The sequence below is a fragment of the Telmatherina bonti genome (assembly GCF_933228915.1).
Source record: "Telmatherina bonti genome assembly, chromosome: 5".
NCBI classification, from domain to species: Eukaryota; Metazoa; Chordata; class Actinopteri; order Atheriniformes; family Telmatherinidae; genus Telmatherina; species Telmatherina bonti.
The window spans coordinates 19,328,830-19,354,389 of record NC_136623.1 but is presented as its reverse complement, the minus strand read 5'-3'; the positions used below and the strand labels follow the sequence as shown (position 1 = coordinate 19,354,389).

General features: G+C 39.9%; 1 protein-coding gene across 1 annotated transcript; it reads right to left on the bottom strand.

The window, feature by feature from the left end:
• Nucleotides 1-7,381: 7,381 nt before the first annotated feature.
• On the bottom strand, nt 7,382-22,270 carry pitpnc1b (phosphatidylinositol transfer protein cytoplasmic 1b; the record flags this gene model as incomplete). Its single annotated transcript, XM_079241189.1, has 9 exons — nt 7,382-7,539; nt 9,006-9,092; nt 9,232-9,295; nt 9,973-10,128; nt 12,105-12,197; nt 14,180-14,251; nt 14,690-14,780; nt 18,908-19,056; nt 22,223-22,270. 9 exons carry the CDS (start codon nt 22,268-22,270, stop codon nt 7,382-7,384), a joined length of 918 nt encoding a protein of 305 aa, XP_079097315.1.
• Between the last annotated feature and the right edge of the window lie 3,290 nt (nt 22,271-25,560).

Genomic DNA, 25,560 nt, shown 5'->3' with positions numbered 1-25,560 from the left:
AATTATATATATATATAATAAATTACATGTTCATACGGACCCAGCAAAGACGCTGGACGTTACAAAGACTGCTTTGTCCAATGTCTAATAACAACATGATTTGGCTGAGCATGTTTACCAGAACTGCGATGCCATGCTATAAAGATGCCTTTTGATTATGTAGAAATGTTTGGATGTTCCATCTAGTGGCTTTGATGCTCAGTGCTCCATTTTTGTGTTTAGGGTATAGCCGCTGGGTAGTGGATTCGGGGTGTAGCCTGCCATGCATTGTGAGCAGGTTCTGTGTTTCAACTTCTGAACTTTCTGCTTTAACTAGCTTATTATTCTGGCTCTGATCACAGGCAGGACATAGCTGGTAATTACCCAGATCATGTTCTTACTGTTGGGCTGACTTCTCACGACTTGCCTGACTCATTTCAGGTATTTGACTTAGAGGTTTCCTTGCGGCCTCTTCATGATTGGCATTTGCCTTTAGTATTCCAGGGTCCTGTAGCTCTCCTCAACATCTGCTATTCAGCCCTCTGGCGATTCAAAGCCCTCTGTGTGGACTACCTTCCCTCTCTTTGTCACCATTTGGCCACATTTCTCCAGTCTGAATGACATTCCAGTACCTCAGCTGTAGAGCCTGGTGGTGTGAATCAGTGAGTTTATGTCTGGCTTGATGTCATTCTAGGTAGAGATTGTGACCCCATTTACAAAAATAGTGAATAAAAAAATAAATTGATAATTAATTGAATAATGAATTAAACAGTCAATCAGTAAATGGATGGATGGATTGATGAATGGATGGATGAATGGATGGATGGACTGATGAGGTGAAGGCAACAATAGTACCTGTAGTCATTGTACACTATATATATGTATATATGTATATGTATATGTGTATATATATATATATATCCAAGTGCTTGAGTAGCAAAGACAAAGTAAAAAAAAAATCTGGCAACAGCATCTTCGATGGAAAGAACAATAGCTTTTCTCCAGGTGTAAGAATCTGCATTAATATTCCAAATGCACACCTGGAGAAAAACGTCAAAGAGTTAAAGTGTCAACAGTACATGACAAATGAACTCCTGAAATCCACTGAACACAGATTGGTAACTTATAACAGTGTGAAAGTATTCAGTGGAAGATTTTTCCTTGAGGCAGTGGCTGTAGATCTTGTTGGAATTTGAAACAAACGGAAACCAGGCAACCTCTTTGCTTTGCCTCTCTGCTCTCCTCCTCCTGTTTTTCATTTTGCTCATCATCCCCTCTGCATGACACAGTAATGACAGCCTCCTGTTCACTTGCAACAAAATTACCTCAGTGATGATCCGTTTTATTACTCTGATTCGGAAATAAAACGGAGAGCATTGGCAAAGTTGGAAATGAGAATGAGATAAAAATGGAGGGAGAGAGGAGGAAAGTTTGGCCTAGAGCTATAGAAAGTTGTAAAAGATGTTGTGTGAACAGCAGGAGCATAAAAGGCATGTAGGCGTTTATATGGAATTAAGACTTTGGTGGTCATTACCATATTGTCTTAGAGTTTTAAGCTTTTAGCAGATTGTATTGTGTTTTTTTAATTCAATTTACATCTCCAAATAATACACATACGTGCACAATACTACATATTCTCAATAAAATGATCGAGGAACTGAATGATTATGGGATATAACAAGAACTAAACATGGAGTATGGAGGCTTTTAAGGGAAAGTCTAGCTATTCTTGTTAAGACACAGAAAAAAGTCAGTGGACTCTTTGACCCAGAAACGGGTCAAAAAGCTTAACCCTCCACAAAAGAAACATAATCTTTGTTTACAAGCCTGAGTGTTCAATGAACAGAAAAACAATAAAGGCACTGACCCTACAAAAGTGCAACAGCAGTAGTGGGCTAAATCTGGGTTAGTAAGTGGACAGAAATGACAGGGGGGGCCAGGGAAAATGAAATCATATTTCTGCTCCAATGTACAGGTTGCCCGGTACTCCACCGTTACACCGAACTGTCACTAGAGAGCCAGTCACCGGCTGCCATGTTTCTGTCAATTTCCCTGTGCATCATCAGTTAGCAGCCACCTGCCAGCATTGGCTGGGAGTCAAAGTTAGCGGAAACATGGAGACAATGTAAAGATTTGGAAAGAAAAAAAGATTTCCTCTGAAGTGAGCCAGTCTAGAAGAATGAATTTGGTTGAGATTTATATTTACCTTTGCTTTGAGCTTTTTCCTTTTAGTTGTGAATTGCCCTTTTGTAGAGTCGCTGAGTTAATAAATTGTATACTTTGTACAATTAAAACCTTTATGTCACATCCGTCAGCACTATTGTGTCAGTGATCTTCAATTTATCATTATTGGCAATTCATTCAGTTAACTTTGGTTACAACAGTGTTCTTTGTAACAAGAATTCATAATGACTCTTAGCAACAATTTATAACCAATTAATGCAGCTATAAACATTTGATTTTGTTCAGAAAAAAAAACAAATAAAAACACAATTGTTCTATTTTTTCTGAGTCATACTGAACAATCACATTTAAGCAGTTTTTCTTAAAATGTGAAAATAATAAACAGTCCACATGGTGACAAAACCTTTTTTCTCATTCCTAACTTATCTGCAGGCAGAGCCATCAGCGATAGCCAACATATTAACACACTGATTGATAAAACCAACAATGACAAACCGTAGTTTATTAGGAGTCGACAAACAGTACTCTCCCAGCAGTGTAACAGTTGCAGAAAGCTTACAATGAACTGAATTCAGTACAAGCAATCATTAATTTGTTTGCTGAGGTTGGGGCAGAAACACTTAGAATTACATACAGCATTATAGCCCTGCTTACTATTCAAAAGCTGGCTCAACTCTGGATTTCCCACACTGTATATAGCCCAGAGAAATCATTTTTGCTTTAGAACAACTGAGTATATTGTTTCTACAGCCTTTAAAGCAACTTTTGTTTTACAATAATGCGTCGCTTTTTTCCATGCAGTCATTGAAGCAGTTCTTGCCGTTTTGTCGAATGAAGCTGCTTTACAATAAGATGGTGGATTGTTCCATTGCCATTATTTAACTTCACTTTTTGGTGTTCATAAGAAAACAATGCTGTTGTTTGTTTGCACGTCCTGAAGGGGAATGTAATTCTACCTTTGTAGATCAATAAAAAAACAGTTGTGTTATAATGTATTCCTCTCACTATTCTAATCCTTCCTCTCCCATTAGCAAAAATATGTGCATGCTGACTGCATTGGCTGTTATGTAATTAATAGTCATAGTGGAGCAATTAAAAATTGGGAGGCTTTTTGGGCTTGCTGATTAAGATATTTAAAGCATGAAGTACCCAAGGCTTTATATTTTGTGCAAGTTTCTGTCTTTTGTCTTGTTTATACTTGTTTGCCTTTTGTTTCCCCCAGCAAATGTGTGTTTGTGTGAAAAATGAGCGTTGCCTTCGTGCTTGCGTGTGTACAAGGCAAGGAACAGTTTTAACACTTATCCTTGACTTTTCTTTTACCCGCGTGCAATTAATCACTGCCCGGAACAGCAACTCTGGGATCAGCTGCTAAAGGCATGAAAACACACCAGTGTAAAGGCAAAGCTGGGAACGCTGCTGTGCGGCACACTGAGACTCTGCACTGCGATCCATTTGCAATGACAACCATTATCGTGTGAAAGCAGTGGTCCCCCACTCTATTCTAAAGGGAATGTGTGTGTTCACAGTCCCACAGTAATCCATATTCACTTTCTTAATTGGTTCAATTAGTTCTCTCAGATACTGTATGAATTTTACACTCTGCCAGTCCCTAGATAAAGTCCAGTTAACGTATTACTGGGCAGAGGTTACAAATTGGGTTCCTAGTGGTGAGGCTTAATACACAGTGGATTTAAAGTCATTTATGTGGTTGAGTGGGCTAAAAAGTGTATTGCTGACAGTGTAATGAGAGAACAGAAGCATCTTGGTCTCACCATTTCGTCTTTTTTTCTTTTAGACTTATTCTTGAGGGAATTCACATGCAGACACGCACACATTATATCGGACACAGATGGGTTCACAACAAAAGACAAATATGCTTAGAATATGATCACATTTACATTGACTAAGTGCCCTTTAATTTGCTTCATAATCTCTGCTCACACACAACCACAGTAAACCTTTATCAAATCGATGTTGGCATCTGGACTGAGAGATTAAGTTAGTGACATACGGAACCTCGCAGCTTAATGGCCCCTCTCATTTAACGGCAGAGTAAAAGTTACTGCATGGCCAGGAAATGGGTGACCAGTTTACAAAACTGCCCACAAACACACACACACACACACACACACACACACACACACACACACACACACACACACACACACACACACACACACACACTACATCGTCAAACAAATGAGGCAGTTGCATTACTGTCTGTCTAGTGAATGGAGAGCAAGTATTGATCTGGAACAGAAGCTCGTTCATCAGGGTGGTTAAGCAAAATACCATTAAGGTGGATGAAAAATTATGTAAAGACACACAAACAAATACACACACACACACACACACACACACACACACACACACACACCCACGCACACACAAGTTTTTAGTGTTTTCTTTGGACTCCAGTTTGTAGAACTTGCCCCACTAGTTAAATGATAGTTTTATTGCTTTTTTGAGCGCCTTCACCCCCTTTATTCCCCATTTAAAAAGATTTTTTTCATTGTTCTCCTACTCATGTGTCGATCAGTTTATAACTCAATCTTTAACCTGGAAAAAGTCTCCAGTATAGTGCAGCTGGCTGACGGAGCCGTGAAGAACGTCCCGTCTTTCCTCTGCTGTGCTATTTGTGGGGTCTGATGGGTGCAGCGGGAATAGTCGGGTGATTCAACTCTATGGGGTCAGGATCTATGATAATGTACCATGGGGAACATTTCCATATAATGAACACAGTACATCTTCCTTAGAGGCCCTCTTGAGGAACACAGATGAGGACACACAGATAGAGATGAACTAAAGAAAAGCAGATCAAGGAAGATTTCAAGAATGAGAGTGCGAGAATAAAATAAGTGGAAGGGAAGACGGGAGAGGGAGTGGAGGAGGGTGGTGGAGATGGCAATAATGAGAAAGAAAATTCAATAGGAGAGACAAAGGGGAAAGAGAGAAGGAGGTAATGTTAATGCAGTGCAGCCAGCAGTTGGTGCTCGCTCTGCAACACTTATGAGCACTCCTGGTTGCGGTGAGCGTTCATTCTTTCATATCAGTCTCCTGCTGTTACTTTAAGACACATTGAGAGAAAGACTTCTGCGTGAATGTAGTTATGTTTTTGTCTGTGTATGTGTATGCATGCCCGCAGCTCTTTGTTCAGAAGCTTATAACAAATTGTCACACTGGCTCTTGATTTGTATGGATAAAAGAAGCTATAATGAGCCCCATAATGCGAGCCATTTAGGATGCCATTCAAAGCAAGCTGCCATGTCTGTCAATCACAAGAACTTTCAAGTGTCTTTGTGACAAGCCTGGGCTTTGTCCTGAGGTCTTTAACAATAAAGTGACACCACCATGACAGATATGCACACACGCCCAACTCCCAACCCATGCATCTGTTCAACACTCCCAATTCTCTGTTGTCTTACAGTGAGAAATCAGCTACACGCAATCACATCCTCTGCTGCGGGAACAGGTTGCGCATGGCACACAAGTGTGAAATTGCTGAGTAGATTATGTGTGAGTGGTGTGATGCCAGCAGCTGGCCTATCTTTACAGGTCAATACAGATCAATCGTAGCTGATAGTGTGTGCAGTTAGTCGATTTTTTCTTTTTGTTGCTTTATTTGGGAAAAAAATCACAACAACATTGGATCATACCATTGGAAAGAAGACATATTTATTCATACAAATGAATAAAAATGTACAAGAAAAGACTATACAGTGCAATTTTTTTTCCAAAATTGTCACCTGATTAAATGAATCAGTAAATCAAATCAAATTTTATTAAAAATGGAGTAACAGTAAACTAAAATTTCCTCTTTATATACATTAAACAAGTTTTCATCGTTTCCATAGCTAATCCCTGACAACGACAACCCTTTCCAAAAAATAAAAAATAAAGGTAACAGTGTTATAAATGGATGCATCATTGACACATAATTGAAGTTTAGCCCTAGTTTGACCCATTCGCAGCTCTCAGCTAAGCGATCAAGGAGCCAATACAACGCCTCACTGCCCTCTGTCAATACACCTGGTCTGACCTATTGGCTGAGGTGGAGAGGGGAGCTGATCCATTGCATTGACCGCCTCCTCCTTTTTCCCTGCGCTCTCATTAGATCTACTCTATTAAACTCCTTATGCATCTGTCTGTAGACTGCAGGTTGGGGGTTTGGAAACAATCGTCTAGCTCTGCTGGTGGTTGGCTTGCTGCACTGAGGCTGAAAACTGAGAGAAAGTGCTGACATGCACCTTGTTCAGAGGCTTTTGAAGATACTTGAAGTTTTTTTTCATTTGTTCATTCATTCATTTTCTGCACTGCATATTCCAATTCAGGGTTGCAGGGGAGCTGTGGTCTATCTCAGCAATTACCAGGCAAGAGGAAAGACATTCACTCCAAGGGAATTTAGAGTGACCAATTAACCCAGCATGCGTGTCTTTGGACAGTGGGGGGAAGCTGGAGATGATCCAGGCATACACAGGGAGAACATGCAAATGCTGCACAGAAAGTCCTTTGTTTGAAACCCATTTTTACCAGGGTTCGAACCAGTGACCATGTTGAACCAACGCACAGTTGTGCGGCCCAGTTTTTTTTTCAACAAGTACAAAGTGTTTTTTCTTAAGAATTTGTGTGGAATTTACTTTTATTTACATGCATGCTGTCAGTGTGGAAAAGAACCGCTTGTGGATAAGACTAAACAAATTTGTGATGATTATATAGAAACAACTCAACAGTTAGATGAAGAGATCGATACCATTCTCTTGATCTGTTCAGTAAAAAGAAGCTGGAGCCCGCAGTTAGTTAGGCTTCACACAAAGACAGAAAAATAGAAACATAGCTTGTTAAATCTGTAAAAGTGTTATAAATTGTTGTTCATTTGTGCTTTACCTGTGGTAGGGATTAATCCCTGCCAGAACAGTATCCACCACACAACTCCCCTAAATGACGGTTTTATTTTTAAAACTTCGAGTTGGAGTTTGTAACCAAGTCGAGACTGAATTTAAAGGCATTCTGAGAGTGGTATTGATCTTATCTAACTGTACGTCCGAGAGCAAAAAGATATTTTTCCCCAAAATGTCAGACTTTGCCTTTTAACAATCATTTCACTGTCTGCACATGCATGTGTGTGTGTATTCATATTTGAGGAATAATATCACATGACTAGCTGTTGTTGACTCTGTGTTTGGGTTTTGTGTTGGCATTGTACTAAGTGTGTGAGGCATCACTCAGGGGTTGAGTTGAGGCGAAGGGGACTGTGAGACACAGAGGAGGTTGAGGTGTCAGACATGGCCACTGTCGTCACTCCCATCTTCTTCAAGGATTGCTCATCTGTCACAGAGATGGAGCGAGAGATGGACGGGCGGGAGGCAATGGGTAGGCCTGAAATGGACAGACAGATATTTCCTTTATGCTTTGACGAAAAAAAAAAAAAAGTGTGTTTCATTTCAGGCTTATGAAGCAAACTTAAATGGACTAAAAGAGATGGAAGAAGAGTATTGTTGAATGCAGAGGGCACATGTACAAAGAGAAAATAAAATCAAAAGAAGGAAAGAATAAAGGGAGAGCCCTGTTTGAGTTTCCTATGTATTAACTGTACTTAAGATCTGTGTCAAACACTTCAACTCCCATTAGTTTAATCCCTTATTGGTATTCAGCTCATGCACACAATTTCTTATTGGATTCTCTCGAGTAAATGGCATCCATTTACTTTTATTACAGCAGATGAACAAAATGAAATCTACAGTATTCCTCAGTCTGTGCAGTGCACGGCTGAACGCTGTAGCAGCTTTTGGCCTGTAGGGGGTCATGGCAGTGCAGCGAGCTGCAGCAGGTTGAGGAATGACTGCAGATTTGTTGCAGCTTGATGTTTCTCATCATCACACACAGAAGGAGAGAAAGAGAGAGTGCAGGCACAAGATGGTACGGGCCATATTGGGAGTTTTACCTTTGATACAGCTCACATCCTGCTGAGGTTCACCACACAAACCAGCAGGGGGCAGGGTGGGCACACACGCGCACACACACATACACACAACACATATCACATACATGCCCAAACTCATACCCCCACCAGATCTGACATTTACAGCTAAGTGCTGCAATGGCTGGTTATTTATGTTGAGAAGGCTCATGATGGGGAGAGTGCAGCAGGTGGCTGCATTACACTGTTTATCAGAGCGACGCAGTGGCATTATCACTTCATGAACCAAACACACACACATACGCGCACACTCTACATCTGTCTTTCTCTCATCTTTTTCTGGGCATACACCCTCTGTCTCTCCCTCCTTGTTGCTTCTTGTGTTGTGAAATGCCTCCCGACTGTTCATCCCTCTCCATTTTTCTCCCACAGATGTATTCCAGCCATCTGGGTATTTGTAGGGCACAGTGAAGGCTCTAGTGGAGCAACCTGCTCTCCTCAGGCATGTCAGCATTACAAAAACTGTTAATTCATACTATTTTGTAGTCTATTGACAGCAAATGATAACATGCCAGGCGACATAATATAAAAGGAAAATACCTGTTCAGAATTTTTCTACATTTCATATTATCTAAAACTGATTTAATTCATTTTGAATCAGTGTGTTTTTGCATGTCTGCCTTCTTTCCTCCCTTATCATTATGAGCTGAGATCCAGGGATAATTAGGCAGAGCACACATATACATTTCAGACCTACTGCTCTTTTCATCTTCTCCTCATAGCAAACCCACTTTTCACCTCTGCCTCTGCCTCTCTCTCTCTCTGCATCCACTGCTCTTACATGCAGCTGTGCATTCTCACCCTCCCCTCCTATTCTCTGTGATATTTCAGTACAGTGCAGGTCAGGAAGGAGCTGCAACCTCACCTGTGTTGCTCTGGCTGGATTTGACTTTGCTGTTGGTCTTCTCCTGCATTGCCTGCTCATACTCCCTCACCTCTTCCAAACTCAGCCCTGCGGGCACAGGCACACATAAGCTCATGGAAAATATTGAGTTTGGTTTTACAAAATGATTACTAAATCATTTTAAAGTATTATCTCTTGTAACTGTGAACTCTAAGATGCTGTATTGTTTGGTGTTTTTCTTGCCCACCGTGCCACTCGTCCATCCATGCTACCGCCTGTCTGTGGCCAACAAGAAGAATGTCTTTGATGTTCTGAAATTATAGAGCAAGCAAGACCATGGCATTAAAGAAAATGTAATTAAAATCAGACGGCTGTCATGTGTGGCCATGTGTGAAATGCTACATTTAGCTTTATTATGTCGAACATCAGTCTCAAAATCACGGCAATCATTCGTTCAATTAGTTTGATATCATGTGGGAATGTCTGTCAACAGACTGGGTTGCGTGAGGCTTTGGCAGAATGAGAACCACAATTCAAACATTCATGAACAAGCATAAAAAACAACTTTTGAGTTTTGGTCATGCTTCATTGCCTTGGTTCATTGTGTAGGATAAATGTGTTGAAAGAGCCGATCTTGTTCCACCTGCCTCCATTGTGAGAAAGTATGTATTGTTAGGGCTGGAATAGCAGATGCCCGCTCACTGTTTCGTGGCACAAAGCAACACAGCAAATTTCCTAACAAATCAGCGCTAATGTTGAATTACATGAAATGCAGTTATGAGGTCATTTGAGACTAACAGCCCTCATGGCGACGTTGTTGGTAATTAAGCTAATATCCAGAAATTAATTTGGTGATGATTTATTTGTGTCAACATTTCACACATGGCAGACTCAAGTCACAAATAATAATACTAATAAAAAGCGCACAAACTAAAAAAACCCATCAGAACCAGGAAAAGCCACAAGGGAAGATAAAGCCCAGTCTCACTCGGTGTATGAACTCCTCAGTCCTGGTCTGGAAGCCGTAGACCTCAAAGCTGCACTGCACTCTCTTATAGGAACACATTATGGGCTGGTGGTGGTCTCTCCAGCCTTTCTCCAGAGGTCCACGCTCCGTTTTACTTGACTGCCAGCGACTCAGGTCCTGCACAGAGCAAATGATGAAGAGTGCAAGCAGAATTTGTGTAGCCCTGTAGGGTATTTTCAGAGGGCAGTATAGATGTCTCTAAGTGTGCTGCAAGCATGTGTATGTGAGAATGAGTGTCACAATGTCAGATAGGAGGTGTAAGCATGTTGTTGCTTTACACAACCCTTAAGAGGAAAGTGTGAGAACACGCATTGTGCATCTGAGACCAAATGAGGTTTGAGTTCATGATTTTATGTCATAAACATGGTATATGATGTTTTTGCTGGTATATGCATGCATGTGTGCTTCTGTCTTAAAGGCTTGATTCTGTGTGCATGTGTAAAAAATGCAAATTGACCTTTGTTGCTAGGGGCTTGTAGGCCATAAAGAGGTGTGAATGGAAAGGAATGAAAATAGTCAGAGAGGCATGTGAGGATTGTGGAATCTGTTGTTTCACATGACAAAGTAAGAAGGAGGAAAGTGAAGAAAACAATATAAAAAAAAGGGTTTGTTTTTGTGCAGATAGTTTCTGTGTCCACATGAGTGCATTACATGCCATATTCTCTGTAAAGAATATTTTAACATTTGGGGAATATATTGCCACATGCTTAATGTATTTGTGTTCAAAAGGTTGCAGTAGTTTAGCTAAGAACAGAAGCAGAGATTTGGAAATCAAATTTAGTTATTTTTTACAGCAAATTGCAAGATGTAACCAGTTGCTGTCTATTATTTAATGGCATAAAGTGAAACTTTTCAGAAAACCAGAACTGGCTGTGTTTACCCTCATTGTTTTTTGTGTGAATTAAATTGAAATATATTTAACAGTTTTAGACAGTGAGTAATACAAGACTGGGCAGGTGTGTTATAACATTAAGTTAGTTATTTATAATGTTATTCATTATTTTACAAAAATGGGTTATATTCAGATTTAAAGGGATTTCTGTGTCACATTACCAGCTCAGTTTTTTTATCCAGCTTGCCATTTTTATTTGCAACCAGAGGTTCACATTATACCACATTTGCTGTTCTGTGGAAGTAACAAGTTAAATCTCTTATGTTGTTGCTTTTTTGTTTGACTAACAGAAAATTCTCATGAGCACTTAAAATGTTCACTTATCAAAAATGAGCTGATAATGCTCTCAGTATTTTCAAGTTTACCATTGTTTGATAGAGCCCAAAAGAAATTTTTACTTCTTGATGTCTTAATTTTTCATGACTTTTTTCTGTCATCTTGGTTGATCACTTTTTTAAAAGCATTTTGCTTTACATCATTCTGTTACACACCAGTAGCTGAATATTATCACATTGTTTTTTTTTTTTTTTCACATCATGGCTCATGATTCAGCAAAGAAAGTCAAGAGGATAATATTGAAAGAAGTGGGAAAAGGAGATGAGAAAGAGATGAAGCGAGAGATAAAGCAAGAGTCAACATCTGACTCACTTTTACTGGCTCAGAGCTCAGAGGAGGCAGTGTGCAAGACAGATGCCTTTGTTAGGGGGCACCTGAGTCAGAAAATCTGCCATATTTTAGTAGTGGGGCTTTAAGACCGGCAGTTGGAAGGTAGCCATTGCAACCCCACATCTTTATTAGCAGAGCCATACAGGAAATTGGTAAAGGGGGTTCAAAGTGGCTCTTTCCCCCCTATAAATCTGTCGATGAACAGAGCTATAAAAACATGGCAGAAAATGGATCTGTTGCACTAATTTTCTGTGTTATTTTCACTAAAATTTTGTCATGAATATTTCCCTTTTAGAAGTTCAGGAAATTGGTTAAACTTGTAGTAAAAATGTATAAGACGCCCTGTAGCAACATGCCTCCAATCCCTCACTAGGATGTAATTATTCTCATATACTTCTTAACATATTTCCCATAAAGTTGAAGAATTCCTTTAAGGTAATCATAATTTTGCTTTGCCAAAGTATTATTAATCACCATTTTTTTAAAACAATAATTTTTAGTCATTTTTGCATGTTTTAAATAATTCATTACATACCTCTGATTCTTTATAATGCTTTTCAGGGAAAGGGTCACTCAGGATATCCAGAAAGCACACATTCTCTGCTGGGGTTGGCTTGTCCCCAAACACCTACATCCAAACAGATGGAGGAGGTCATACAGCATAATGACAGCAGACGCAGATACACATTCACCCGTACTTTTACACTCAAATACTGCTCACTCAGTGGAAAGCAGGATAAGAGTAGATAAGTAAGTGTGTAGAAATGGAGGTCACACACCCAAACACCCCTCGCTCTATCTCACCCTGAGGCCCTTGGAAGAAATCACACTGGAGCAAACCAGACAGATAGAAAACTGAGCCAGGGATGAGGGAAAAAAACAAGGACCCATAAGAGATATTAAAGGAAAGAGAAAAGCAGGTAGTGTAAAAACCAGAATACACGCTTACAAAGCATGAAGTGAACCTGAAGTAGGGGAGAGAGGAGTCTGCACTTCCGCCCAAACTTGTGTTAAATTGTTCTAATGCCCCACTGATGTTCATTCCAAATATCAAAACTAATAAATAAGAAAAAGCCAGGGTAAGCTAATATCCTGCTAAGCTCTCACGGTGCTGTTTTTAGCCTGTTTCTAACCAAGGTCCGGCTCCCTCTTATGGAAGGTGTTGCATTAGCTGGGGGGTATTGTGCTGCTTTAACGCCAAGCTTTTTTGCTACAAAGTTCGGAAAATCCTGCATTCAAAGAAGATGGCATACCAGAGGCTTTTTGTACATGTACAACAACATTGTGAGCCACTTATCTTAATCTAAATACAACAAAAATCCAATTATGGGGTTTACACATGCAGCAGATAAGATATTCCATCCGTATTCCCGTTTACATGTTGCAATGCTTAACCCGGTAAATGAGTACTGCCTTTATAAGTAACTGCCATGTTTGTGCCCACTTCTGTCTAAATAGTAGCCACTTTCCACAGAGCATCAGTTTACTTAGGTTTCACTCATGCCCAAAAAGTAATTCTTCATTTTATTTGCAGCTTCCTTTCTTTACTATGCTCAACTAAAGCCAGTGTTGCTAGATCTTTTATCATAAACAAGCAAATTTATCTAAAGCAACACATATTAGCTGGCAACTGCGAGGCATGGAGCATCTGCTGTGAAGCAATAAAGATTATGTAAAAACCTTCCATTTAAAAAAACTAAGATTAGAGAATTCAACAAATAAATTAGATTATTGCTCACAAAGCAAACTGCTTTATGCAGGTAAAAGGAACCAGAAAATACAGCTAAAATGAGTTTTTCTTATTGAAAACAAATTGTAGCAAATTAATTTGCTTAATTTTGGGAATATTACTGTGAATTGTAGCCACTGGCTGGTGGAAGAGAAGTCATCTTCCAACCAGAAGGTCAGGGGATCAATGCCTGGCTTCTCTTCACTGCATGACTAAGTGTCCTTGGGCAAGACACTGAACCCTAAATCACCCCAAATGTACCTATTGAGGTATGAACATGTGTGTGAATGGATGACTGTGACATGTAGTGTAAAGCTCTTTGAGCAGTAAACATAACTGGAAAAGTACAATTCCATTTACCATTTCGAACATCTGTAATTGCAGGTTTACACATCTAAGTTTTTTGATGATTTAACTCTCACAAATGTGATCTTGTCTGAAATAAAATTGTATTATTTGTAACCTCATGACATGAACCAAGATTCGCCCCTTTTCTCTCAATAAATTGAGTTTTCCAAATTCAGACCTGTTGGGTCTTGTTTATTGACTTTCCTTGATTACCAAGCAGACAATGGGGACAGACAGACTTGCGATTGCTTGGGAATTTCTGTCTCAGTGTGTTTATGCGTCTTGGCTTAGGACAAAATGCTGCATGGCAGCCATGATAAGCACGCTGCACGTCTGGTTAATAGATCTGCCAATAGCGCATTTTGTGCTTTACTTGTTTTCCTTGTAATGGGCACATCAATTTGATGAACGCATTCTTGGTGCTGTAGAGAAAACTGCACTTTCTCTCTTTCCCCTTGTCTTCCTCCTCCCCCTATTTCTAATCAATCCATCTTTCTCACATCTTGCTTCCCCTCCATTGGGTCCATACTCACGATGTCGTTATTGCCGTTGTTGTTCTCGAATCTTGTCTCAATGCGGATGCTGAACCTAGGGAGAAATGATACCTACGGGATGGGGGTTAAAACGGGGTCAAAGTGTTGAAGGGCAGAGACAGAGAGAGGTAGAAGGCAAGCTGCAAGTTAGAATCACTGACACTGGAAAGAGATGAGCTCTGTTGCATTCATGTACAATAAATGATGTGTGAGAATACTTACTGAGTACTCTGCAGCACCAGGGACATTCAATATGGATAGGGAGAAACATCATTAGGTACTCACATGCATGAGCATGAAATTGCAACCACACATGCACACACTTCACCGCCAACGTAGCACATACACAGTGATAAATAGTTGACAGCACTTTAAAAAAAAAAGCTGTTGCAAGTAAATAGCCTTTGCATATCCACTGAGGTGAGAGTAACCTTATTTCTTTTTTTTATTTTTTTTACAAAATATGAAATGTGAGCACACACACACACACACACACACACACATACACACACCTGTGAGGGTGAATGGGTAGAAGTTCCAGGCCTTTTCTGTCACATAGAAGATTCGTGGGACAAAAGCTTTTGCCCATGACGGCAGTTTACTGAAAGCGAAAGGAAAAGAAAAGAGAAGAATCAGTCACAAATGGAAGGTGTGGAGGAGCTACAGAGGAGACACGGAGATCTTAGGTGTTTTCTTTTCTTCCATTTATAGCTCGATTACCTGTATGCTACTCTCACCACAGTGTTCATTTGTATGACTCATTCTCGATTACACCTATGGTGATGAATTGTTACTGAAGACATTCTCCTGTCACTGTACCTGCGAGTGTGTGTATTCTTGCATAACATCACAAATGAAGATCAAATCTCACAAGCACACAATGACTAAATGAATTCTCCACAATGAGGAAATGTCTTCACTTCTCTAGGAGTTTATTTAAGGTTCACACCTTGGATTTGTGGTGATTGAAATGCAGATTAAAGTTACATTCAGGTAATGGGTGGAGTTGTCACATGTTTAGAAAATGAAAGGAGAATTTTTTTTCTTACAGACATGTTAGGAGCACATATGTAGCAAATAAATTCTGTCAGCATGGTGACACTGGTAGATACGGCTCCAACTTGTATGTTCGAAGTTTAAAGCAAACATCTCCTGGTTGTGATTTATTAGCAGTGTATATAAAACCTTGACTGGTTTATAATGTGTTTATGTAGATATATTGTAGCTGCAGGACAAAACAAGGACATAGCACACAAATCATAGGAAGAGTTGGAAGGGTTTTAATTTAGTAAATTATAGAAGCAGTTCCACGTTTTAGGAACTATGTTTTTTCATTTTGGGTTATACTTTCTCTTTCAATGAGGGTCCACCAGAGGCTGGGGGAAGTTGCCTGGGCTGAAGGCTGGAATGAACACAGAATTTGAGGATGGCTATGTACATGGTGTTGCTATACTGGATCCACAGGAAGGTCATTCTGGTGTTCTGGCTTGTAGCAGCAGACATGAATGAAGCCTTGAAAGAAAATGCATTTGACTTTTTTTTTTTAAAGTTAAGTTGCCTGACTCAAACAGTGCAAGTCACTGAGATAAATCAATATCCCGAGTCCTTTCATTGTCCTAAGTTGTACTGGGAACAGACACACAACTGTGCAAAAAGGACAAAAGTTTCTTCAAAACTCAGGGAGGCAAACTGGAACTGAGGAGAGGCTGAAGTGGAGTTGTTTTTGACTGTCATGCAGGGAGCAGCAAGCAGGCAACATCTCCACAAGAAAAACAATCGGCGTAGAGTGAGAAGTTCATTTTCTTATCCGCTTAGTCCAATTAAAGGTTGCAGAGAAGCTGGAGCTTGTCCCAGCAATCATTGGGCGAAAGGCAGGGTACACCCAGGACAGGTCGCCCGTCTATGGCAACTTGGATCTGTCTGTGCTTTCCATCATCTCATAAACACTTTATTTACCTTATCAACTTCCCACAACACCCTATGATGGACTGGCAACCTGTCCAGGGTGCCTGGACAGGTTGCCAGGTGCCTCTCTTGCCTCTCTCTAACCCTCATCATATATGTATTCTCGTGTGACTTGGTAGAGAATTAAGAACCATCCCAACCACTTTATAAAATGCTGCTCCCATTCTTACGCAGTCAATGCTGTAAATTTATTGTTCTTTCTGGAGACTTTTATCAGCTTGTTATCAGCTGCCTTACAGTGAAACTGCTAATAACTGTGATGAGCTGAAACCACCAATCAAATGGTGATCCAATTCACATCAATCTTGTGAGAAAATTACACTTTCATTGACCACATATAAAGCCCTTTTCAGATATGAGCCAAAACTTTTAAGACCTTACCAGTCAAAGAAATGGGATTTGGAATTCACTGATTGGTTACTTTTACATGAATGCTCCTCACTTTGTAAGAAATTTGCCTGTAAACATAATAGAAGAAGACGTGGAAATTGTTGGATTTTTGCAATTTGTGCAAGATTGAGCAAAGAAATTGTAGGCTGTGGCTATAGGCAATAACAAAATAATCTTTCTCAACTTTTTGACAACAGCATGTCCTAATGTCAGACTGGTTGGTATACGTGTGCCAAGTATGCTTTGGTTGTTGGAGACAAAATAGTGGTTAATTGAAGCTCCAGAAAAGTTAACTTTTCTGTATGTTAAAATTTGTTGCACAGTCAATGTAATTACATTATAAAGATTTAATTTGCACAGTGAGGACAGTGAAGCAGCACTGTCATTGCAGGTTGTCAAAAGAAAAGCTGCATAAATAGCTAACAATTAGCATATTAACTAAAGCAGTGTTGGATGGGAGTGCTTGAAAATATTGATATACAGTTACAGGAAGAGCAGCCAGTTCAGCTATAGTTTAAATACTTTTCTCTTGTTTATTTGTCTCACATAATGATTGAATAACTTGGTGCCACTGGTTTCCCAACTGCTACTTTGAAGCCATAAAAACAGCTTTCAGTCACTGCCAGCTCTGTCTCCTTTAAACAGGAGGTCATGAAACCTGACAATAAAGTTGAGCTGGACAGTGATACTTGAAGATGTGATTTAATAAAGATGTCAAGCTCAGTGTCTTGTAAAATTATTTAAAATGACTATGGAATGAGTGGCTCCAGCTGTCGACAACAGAACTTCTGAGAAACTTTATTCTTGTTTTTATGTATTAGCAATTTGTTTTTTACGAGACAATTTGACATTTTTGGAATTAGACTCTATTGGAGCCAGACATGTTTTGGAGCCAGCTCCATGATTGAATCGACGACCTATCCAAGGTGTACCCTGCTTCTTACCTAATAGCAGCTGGCATAGGCTCTGGCCCCATCTTAACCCTGTACTGAGATTAGTAGGCATAGAAAATGAATGGATGGATGGATTTTAGGTTAATTGAAAGGACTGGATGTTGCAATCCCTAGTTTTTACACCATTCTTGCCAGATGGGGGCTATAAGACTTCACCGACGGGACACATTGTAAGTTGTGTACCTCAGCAATGTGGGGTGTTCAGGCCAGCCATCTGCTGAGACAGGTCCTCCTCATGTTGCCAAGCCTGGGTTGTGTTCTGCCGTTAGTATAAATACTCTTTGAAAGAATATAGTGTAATCTAATACAATCTAATTTGTAGATGGTAAAACATTTTCTTTTTTTGTGTTGGCACACAGACTTTCTTCCTCTTTTACTTGACACATATTTAATGTATACTTCAAGCTGTCTCTAAAGAAATTAAAGACATGGACAAATACAGTTGTGATATCCACACAAATGTGTGTCTCCGTGCTGTAACAAGGAAGTATACTCTGAAGTCAGATAAAGCTAAAATACTGGAGACCCTGAAACAATAAACTTCACTCACCAGCCTTTTTAAAGCTCACTAATTAACTAACTGCGTCTTCTGATGAACTAAACTGGCAAATTAACCTTTAAAAGCAGCTGTTCCAATTTTATTGTGGGTTATTTCATGGACTGAGCTTTACCATCTTTCTGACAGCAGCTTCCTGACAAAAAAAAAACTGTGCAACAACATGATGCTGGGAATAAAGCTTTACAAAAAGGTCTTATATTTGCTTCCAGCTCTATTATGGCGAGCTTCATTGCTGTAAAACCTTCAGCTAGTGTTGACATCCTCATAAAATGGCCGTGAGTGGTTACAATAAAGATTTGTTTTATTTTGTGAATGTTTGATGTTCAAAGTAATAGTAGTTTTGGATTGTTTTTGTGCTCTCTTTTATTTACCTTATATTACACGACTCAGGCTGACAGATGCATTTTCAACAATGAAAAGGAAAATAATGAGGGGCTAAAACCTCCCACACATCCTACAATTACTGCTATGAAGATGCTGTTGACGTATCCTCCCAGCTGGAGGCCCATATTTACACAATTAAAAGACTTAAAGGTTCACTGGATAATGAGCTCATAGAACAATGAGATCTTCCACTATAACCTCACCACAGTGGCCTTCGCTTGTTTCAAACAGAGAGTACTTGGACTTTGGATGCCTACAGGTTACCCTGAACAGTGGGTGTTACTGTGCTGAAAGGATGTTTTATTGCTTGTCATTTGGATTTACAAGATGTAAAGCTTTACAGTCAGGCCCGAGACTTAAGATCGAACAGCATCAGTTATTGTAATGACAGAATTGACAAAGTCAGGAAAAGACTGAGGTCGGGAGTAGTTGAGATTATTGGTATGGCAAAACGGTTGTTGAAGAGCTGAGCCCTACCTGCTGAGGTAGATTCGCTTCTCGGTCAGCTGTCCAGGGCCATGCTCAGGGTGTGTGTCTTGCTCGTTCTTCACCACCTCCACCCCTTCTCCCCCACCACTCTGCTCACAGCTGTGCTTACTGATCATGTAGAGCTGCCCAATCCTGTACTGGAGCCCAGGGAGAGGTTTAGGAGGATGTTTATGGTGGTGAGGATGGAGAGAGAAAAACTATGGTTAGAAATATGATGCAGAAAAATCATTGGCCTAATCCTCAGTCATTCAATGATAAATTCTCACTGCATTGCTTTAGTTGCTTTTACAGTAACTGTGACAGTGATCCTACGTGCCCTCTATGACAAACCTTTCCTCTGTTTTACCAATGAAAAGCTTATTTTCAATTCAAACAGAGCAATAAATCATTAAATATTCAATTTCTCTATTAAACGTCCTCTGAAGAGTTGCTGCTGGGATGCAGTTAGACTGCTGCAAAGTTTTGAGGTCCTTTACACCTACTGCCAGTATTACCAGGACTTTATTTAACTTTTGTTACTTTGCAGATTAGTCTGTAGATTTGCACATCAAGGTGGACTGAACCAAGCAAATTTTTCATTTTGTCACAATGCATTGATGTGCTGGGGAAACCTTGGGTCCTGGTATTTGTGTCCAGGTTACTTTGACACTTACCACCCACTTAAACATTTTTGCTGACCAACTAAACCCCTTTGACCACTGGGTTAGAGAAAAATGTTGCCATACAAAACACCACTACAAGCAAGTTGCTAATAAGGTAAGTGTGAAGAACATAAACAAAGACAAAACAAAAACTCTCAACAATAGTTGTCACGGGTGGTTTTGTCTTCACACTCACCTGGTCTGGATGCTTTTTACCCAAACATTTGCCCTTTTTTTGTTTTTGAGACAGTCATATGCTAGATATAAAGATCAATGTAATTTGGTCGGTGAGGATGATGCATTGCTTTCCATTTCTTTTTCAGTTCCAGTTTGTACTCTATGCTGATAATGCGGGACAGTTTCGGTTAAATGGGCCTTGGAAATCTGCAGCTCAGATTGACTTAATTAGAGTTGTGTTTAACACAGTCTACATTCTTCACACAAAGCAGCTTTTTTTTTTGCTTGTGAAACTTTCTGTATTTAGTTCTGTTTGCTTAACTAAGTTGGTAAAGTTAATTCTCAAAGTTATTGCAACTCATTTTGTTGCCCTATATTGCATGTCACTAAAGCCCCATTTAAGTTAAAAGCAGAAACAGAACGATGGCGAGAAAGGAAGCAAGAGGAGGGCAGACAACTGTACTCCATCCTTCACTGCTGACATCATGCGACACTCCTCCTTCTTGTTCCAATTACACTGGAATGTCAACATTCAATATTTACTTATTGGTTATTCATGGGACTTAATTAATCATTGATGTGTGTGCTTTAATGTTGTCATAGGTCTAACAGATAGCAGAGCTGTGAGCTCCGCCCACAGAGGTTAAGAATCCTTTTTTTCTTTTGAAACTGATTTTGGCTGAAAGTTTTAGTCGGTTTTCTTCTTAAATTCTTCTCCCTTGTCATGGATTATGAATGGCTGCCATGAGTCATAAATTGACAGTCTCTGGCGTGTATTCCCTCAAACAGTTTTTTTAAACGCTGATTCACAACCAATGTGTTTGCTATAAATCGTAGAGATGTGCAAATAGAGCATATTGTATCAGGATGGAGACTCTGCTGATAGTGTCAGTGTGAATGTGAGTAAAAAAGTGGAACTTCTCCTTAAAATAATTCATGATTGAAATCTTGACTAAACATTTTTTGGGGGTTTTAGATACAACTTAAACATGCTGCGTTCAGGTAAAGTATGGAATTTGCAGTACAGCAGTGATACACAGAGCTTATCAAAAGCAATCTTGCTTTTGTTTTCATGCTTTTTAGCCTGCAGTTTTGAATCAAAGCAGATTAAATGTTCCCTTTTAACTCTAATGCAGGGTCACTGATTTTTTTTTGAGCTAGTTCTGCTTACAGCTGATTCAGATTTCTTGCATAACTTGTACCCCACACACATGCTTCATTTAGAGAAGGGTTTCAAGTCATATTTACAATTAAGCTTTTGTTTCACCAGAATCACAGCCCATGCTCATGCTTTTAACTGATAAGAATAATGATGATGACAATTATACAAATGAACAATCATTCTGAGATGTCATTTTACTGTGAAAAACCCCTATAAGAAACAAGGCCTTTGAAATATTTACATTGTGTGACTCAGAGTTGTAAAACCATAAATCACAAACTCTCACAGAGGCTGGAATCCATTTGACAGGCAGGGTATATATTGCGATTTGCATGTTGGAAGATAAGTTAAGCACATCTCTATCTATCCAAAGTGGTCTATCCTTTGCTAACAGTCACAAATATCTTGTGGATCACTGTTTTGCTCTAGGACATTTTCAGCAAGTGAAAGAAAGGTGGAGACTGAACCATATACTGTCACTTTTTGGCTTTTCTCACAGCAAAACACAGCTCACTAGTCATCAGAGCAGTTTTGTTTAATATTAGGAGAAGTATTATGTTCCAGGAGTGCTCTCTTGTGAATCAACACAATTAACCATAAAAGTGTGGCATGGCTGGGATTTTATAAATGGTTTTGAATACGGTAGCTCCTCTAGTAAGCTGCATTTAAACTTGCATTACATTCAGACCAAAGAGGATTTGCTGCAAGCTCAAGTTTCCATGCCCTGCACTGATACTGTAAATCCTATTCTGGGCTGCTATTTGTCACTGTCATTGTTGTGGTAACAGGTAGAGGTGAAGAGGGGTGCGGGTGTGTACAGGAGGGGATGGGGCAGTCCTTTTGAAGGACACTTCATGGAATAACCTAACCTTTTCTGTCTTTCATGGCTTGTGGAAAACTGCAAGCCTGATGCCTTTGTTTGAGCCCAGGTTGTAACCAGTCTGACTAGTTTATGTGCTGCTGTAGTGAGGGACTCAAACACACACAGGAAGACACAAAATACACAAAATAGCTAAGCTACAGTGTGAGGCGGCTGGCTGTGTGGTGTGCTTTGGCTCTGCCAGAATGCCTGAGCTCATCTCAACTGAGGACACCTTAGCACCCCAGTATGCCAAAGCTCCCACTAAGCAGCTGCACGATCTGTGTGTATGTGTGTGTATGTGTGTGTGTGTGTGATCTGTTGGCACTTTTCTTATCAGCACATTAACACGTTCAAGTTTTTAAGCTAAAGAAAGATATGTCTATGTCTGAGGTGAACCCTCTCTTTTGTCTGTCAATTTAAAGTTGCGAGAGTATGAGTGTGTGAAAAGCAAACTCACTTACCTCATCCACAGTCAGTGGCATACATATGCGGTACTCTTTCAGCAACATGCTGCTGCTACAGGCAGAGCTGTGTTTTGGAACTGAACGGAATTACTGTGCTTGAGTCTGTTTATCTCGGCTGTCTCGCTTGCATAGTAGACTTGCTCAGACGTGCACCACATTGACCACAATGACCTCTTTACTGCTGCTCTTCTTCCCTCTTGTTTTGCTGATGTCAGTAGTCCTTGGAGTTAAGTCCAGTTCTTTCTGTCAGTGAGTGTTGTTTTCTTATTTGGCTCACTCCTCAGAGCCTCTTTTCTGCTCTGCCTTTTGTTTCTCTTCATCAATTAATCTTTTTGGACTTTTTGAACAGCTGTCTCTCTCTCTCCTTTTCTTGCTGCCGTTGCTTCTTTCTCTTTTCCTGACTTCAGCTGCTGGCTTTCTGTAAGCTGTTAAACTCGTGCTTCCTGTTTGTGTTCTTTCTCTGCAGTGAGAAAAAAGTAGTAATTAGCTCAGTTAAAAATGAACCTACTGCAATAATGCTACCTGCTTCTTTCTTTTTGTACTCCTCCCTGAGCTTTAAGTCCTCCTCATATGTAACTTTCTGTTTACTTGGTGCTCCTCCCTTTTTCCTAAACCACCCTCTAATGTTTTCAGTTCCTCTGAAATTCCTTTGCCGGTTCCCTCTTTAACTCTTTTTCTTCTTTCCCTCCCCTACTATCCACTCCCCGCCCACTGTACTTTACTACCTCTCCACCTGTGTCACCACCCCCAGCCCTCCTCTCTGATCTTTATCTGTTCTTTCCTTCTCATCACACAGAATGCTATCAAAAGTAACTCTTGTCTTCCTATATCTGGCAACATAGGAGTAAAACAGATTCTTCATGTCAATGTTGTTTAGATTTGAAGCAGTTTCCTTGAACAGGCTCACACTTAGTGTTGTGAGTTGCTGTCTCACAAGGGCAGGCTGAGTTGGCCAGTGGATTAAATATTACCAGAGCCAAGAAAGCTTCCATGAACCACAGCACCAGACTCGCTCACATTGTAATACCTCATGACTTTCAACTGGGCTTAATTGAATCCACATTCACTCAATGAGTATTGGAATCAAAGCAGCTATAATATCCAGCTCGTGTTCGTCCTTGAGTCACAGGCTGCTCAGCCAGTGCCAACCTCAAATTGTTGCTTCCCCATTAAATAGGAGAAGCAGATGTTTTGTTTCTCTGAGTTAGTGTGATGGTAGCCCAAACCAAAAACTAGCCCTGGATTCTTCCTCTTTGGCAGAATTCAGTTTCTCTTCTTGGTGTCTTGAGACATGGCCAAAGTAGCTCTCTTTACATGTCCTCCCTATCATCAGCTCTGCAGTGAAAGAGTGGTGAAAACAAATTCCTGGTGGGGCTCTCTCCTATCTTATCAGATCAGTGTTTGGAGAAGGGGAGCCACTTCAGAGAACTAAGGTGTGCTCTGCTTGTTTCTGCTGCGATTTCCCACAGACTTTCAAAGCTTTGACAGCAAACACAGCACTGCAGTTTAAATTGTGATTTGTTGTGGCTTCAGCAGCTGATCAAATCATCAGTTACTTTGATTATTTAACTGCAATGAAAAGAATGGTGGGAAAATGGCAAGGAGTGGCAGCCCTCTTGGATGAGCTAACAGTGATGATCATAAGACTAATTTATTACCTGCACTGGTTTACTCTCAATTTTTTAATTGATTTTAAGATTTTATTTGCTATAACACTTTTACATGATGTTGTCCCATCATTCATCATGGACTTCATCAAAATTTACACTCCGGTGCATATACTGAGGTCTGAGAGCCAGTTCTTACAAGGTACCTAGAATGAGACTTCTGTGGTTGGCCCCTAACTCAACCACAGAGTTAGGGGCCGAGCCTTGGTTGAGTTAGGGGCCGAACCCTCTCCCCCCATCCATCAGCAAAGCCCCTCCAGGGAGTGTTTTAAGGACGCATTCATATCAAGATAGTACACTAGACAACTCGGCTCAGTTGTAGGAGGGTGTACCTATGTGGACCTTGATGGTGCATTTGGTCAAACAAGCCAAACAATTAGAATAATATTTCCCTATTCTTACTAAAGGTGCCACTGCACTAGTATTTAGCGAAAGAGAGGACAAAACCCGCGTGAAGAAGAAAACTCCATTTCCTCCTCTTGCAAGCTAAACATGGAGCATGAAACTATTGCTGTTTTGAGTCTTTATCTGTCTTATGTGAGTATACTGCTAAAATACACTGCAATAATGGACACAGTATGAACAACAGATGAGCCAGAGGACCCTTAAGACCATCGCTATGTATTTATTACCCCCCAATGCAAGGCTACACCAAGTGCCGGAAGTTACTTTCTTGTAGTCTCCTTACTGTATTTGGTCCGCTTGAAACGGGCCGAGACCTGCATATGTAGGCGGACCAGGTCCTCTTGTTTGGTCCGAATCAGAATTTGTTTGCCACTTTCATATTTCTCCAAACAAAATTGGCTTTCCGAGCAAACAGACTTGGATTGAAAAAAGCTGATGTGAATGTGCCCTCAGTCTCATCTTAGGACATACTTTTACTCCTTGGCTTTTAACATTGTGTAAGTTGTGTAGTCCTTTGTATCTGAGTTTTTGTGGTATCATTATTTTTTGTACATATTTGTGCATCACTTTGAAAATGTTTTGTTGTTCAAATATGATATATAAATGAAGCAATTGATTAATTGATTACAATAATGCATGACACAGATGTATGAAGAAGAGTTTCATTTGCTACGTTTAAATGGGAGTTTTAATTCCTGTTTAATTCTGATTAAAAGTTAATTTCGCTTGAAACTAATGAAAAACGACCATGTAAACACTTAATTCCTGATGCAAAGTTATTTTCGGAATTAAACCTAATTCTGATGTAAGTGGCTGGTTATTCGTATTTTAATTCCGAACTATTTAATTCCTCTGTCACGTAAACCTTAATTCCGCTCTAAGTTAATTCTGTTCCTACTGCGCATGCTCGTTACCTTGTCCTGTCCCGATGACACGCGATGTTTTGCCTCCCGTGTTCGGTGGTCTATCTTTCTTCTCCTTCTCAGTTGCTGCAAAAAGTGAAGTAGTATGCCCAGCTGGTACTTCAAAATTATAATAAAATAGCTGCGAAACTGGTTCTTATTATGTAGTTTTTACAAATTACAACTGAAAAGACAAGAAGCAGATTGCGAACTTTTGTTTATTTTCAGTATACGTCATACGTCATGTGCACCGTTTGACCAATCAGAACCCTTCCCAACCTGCTGCTCTAAAGAGGAATTAAGTAAAGTAAAGAAAAAAAAAAAGGAATTAAGTAATGACGTGTTTCATGTAAACATCCAT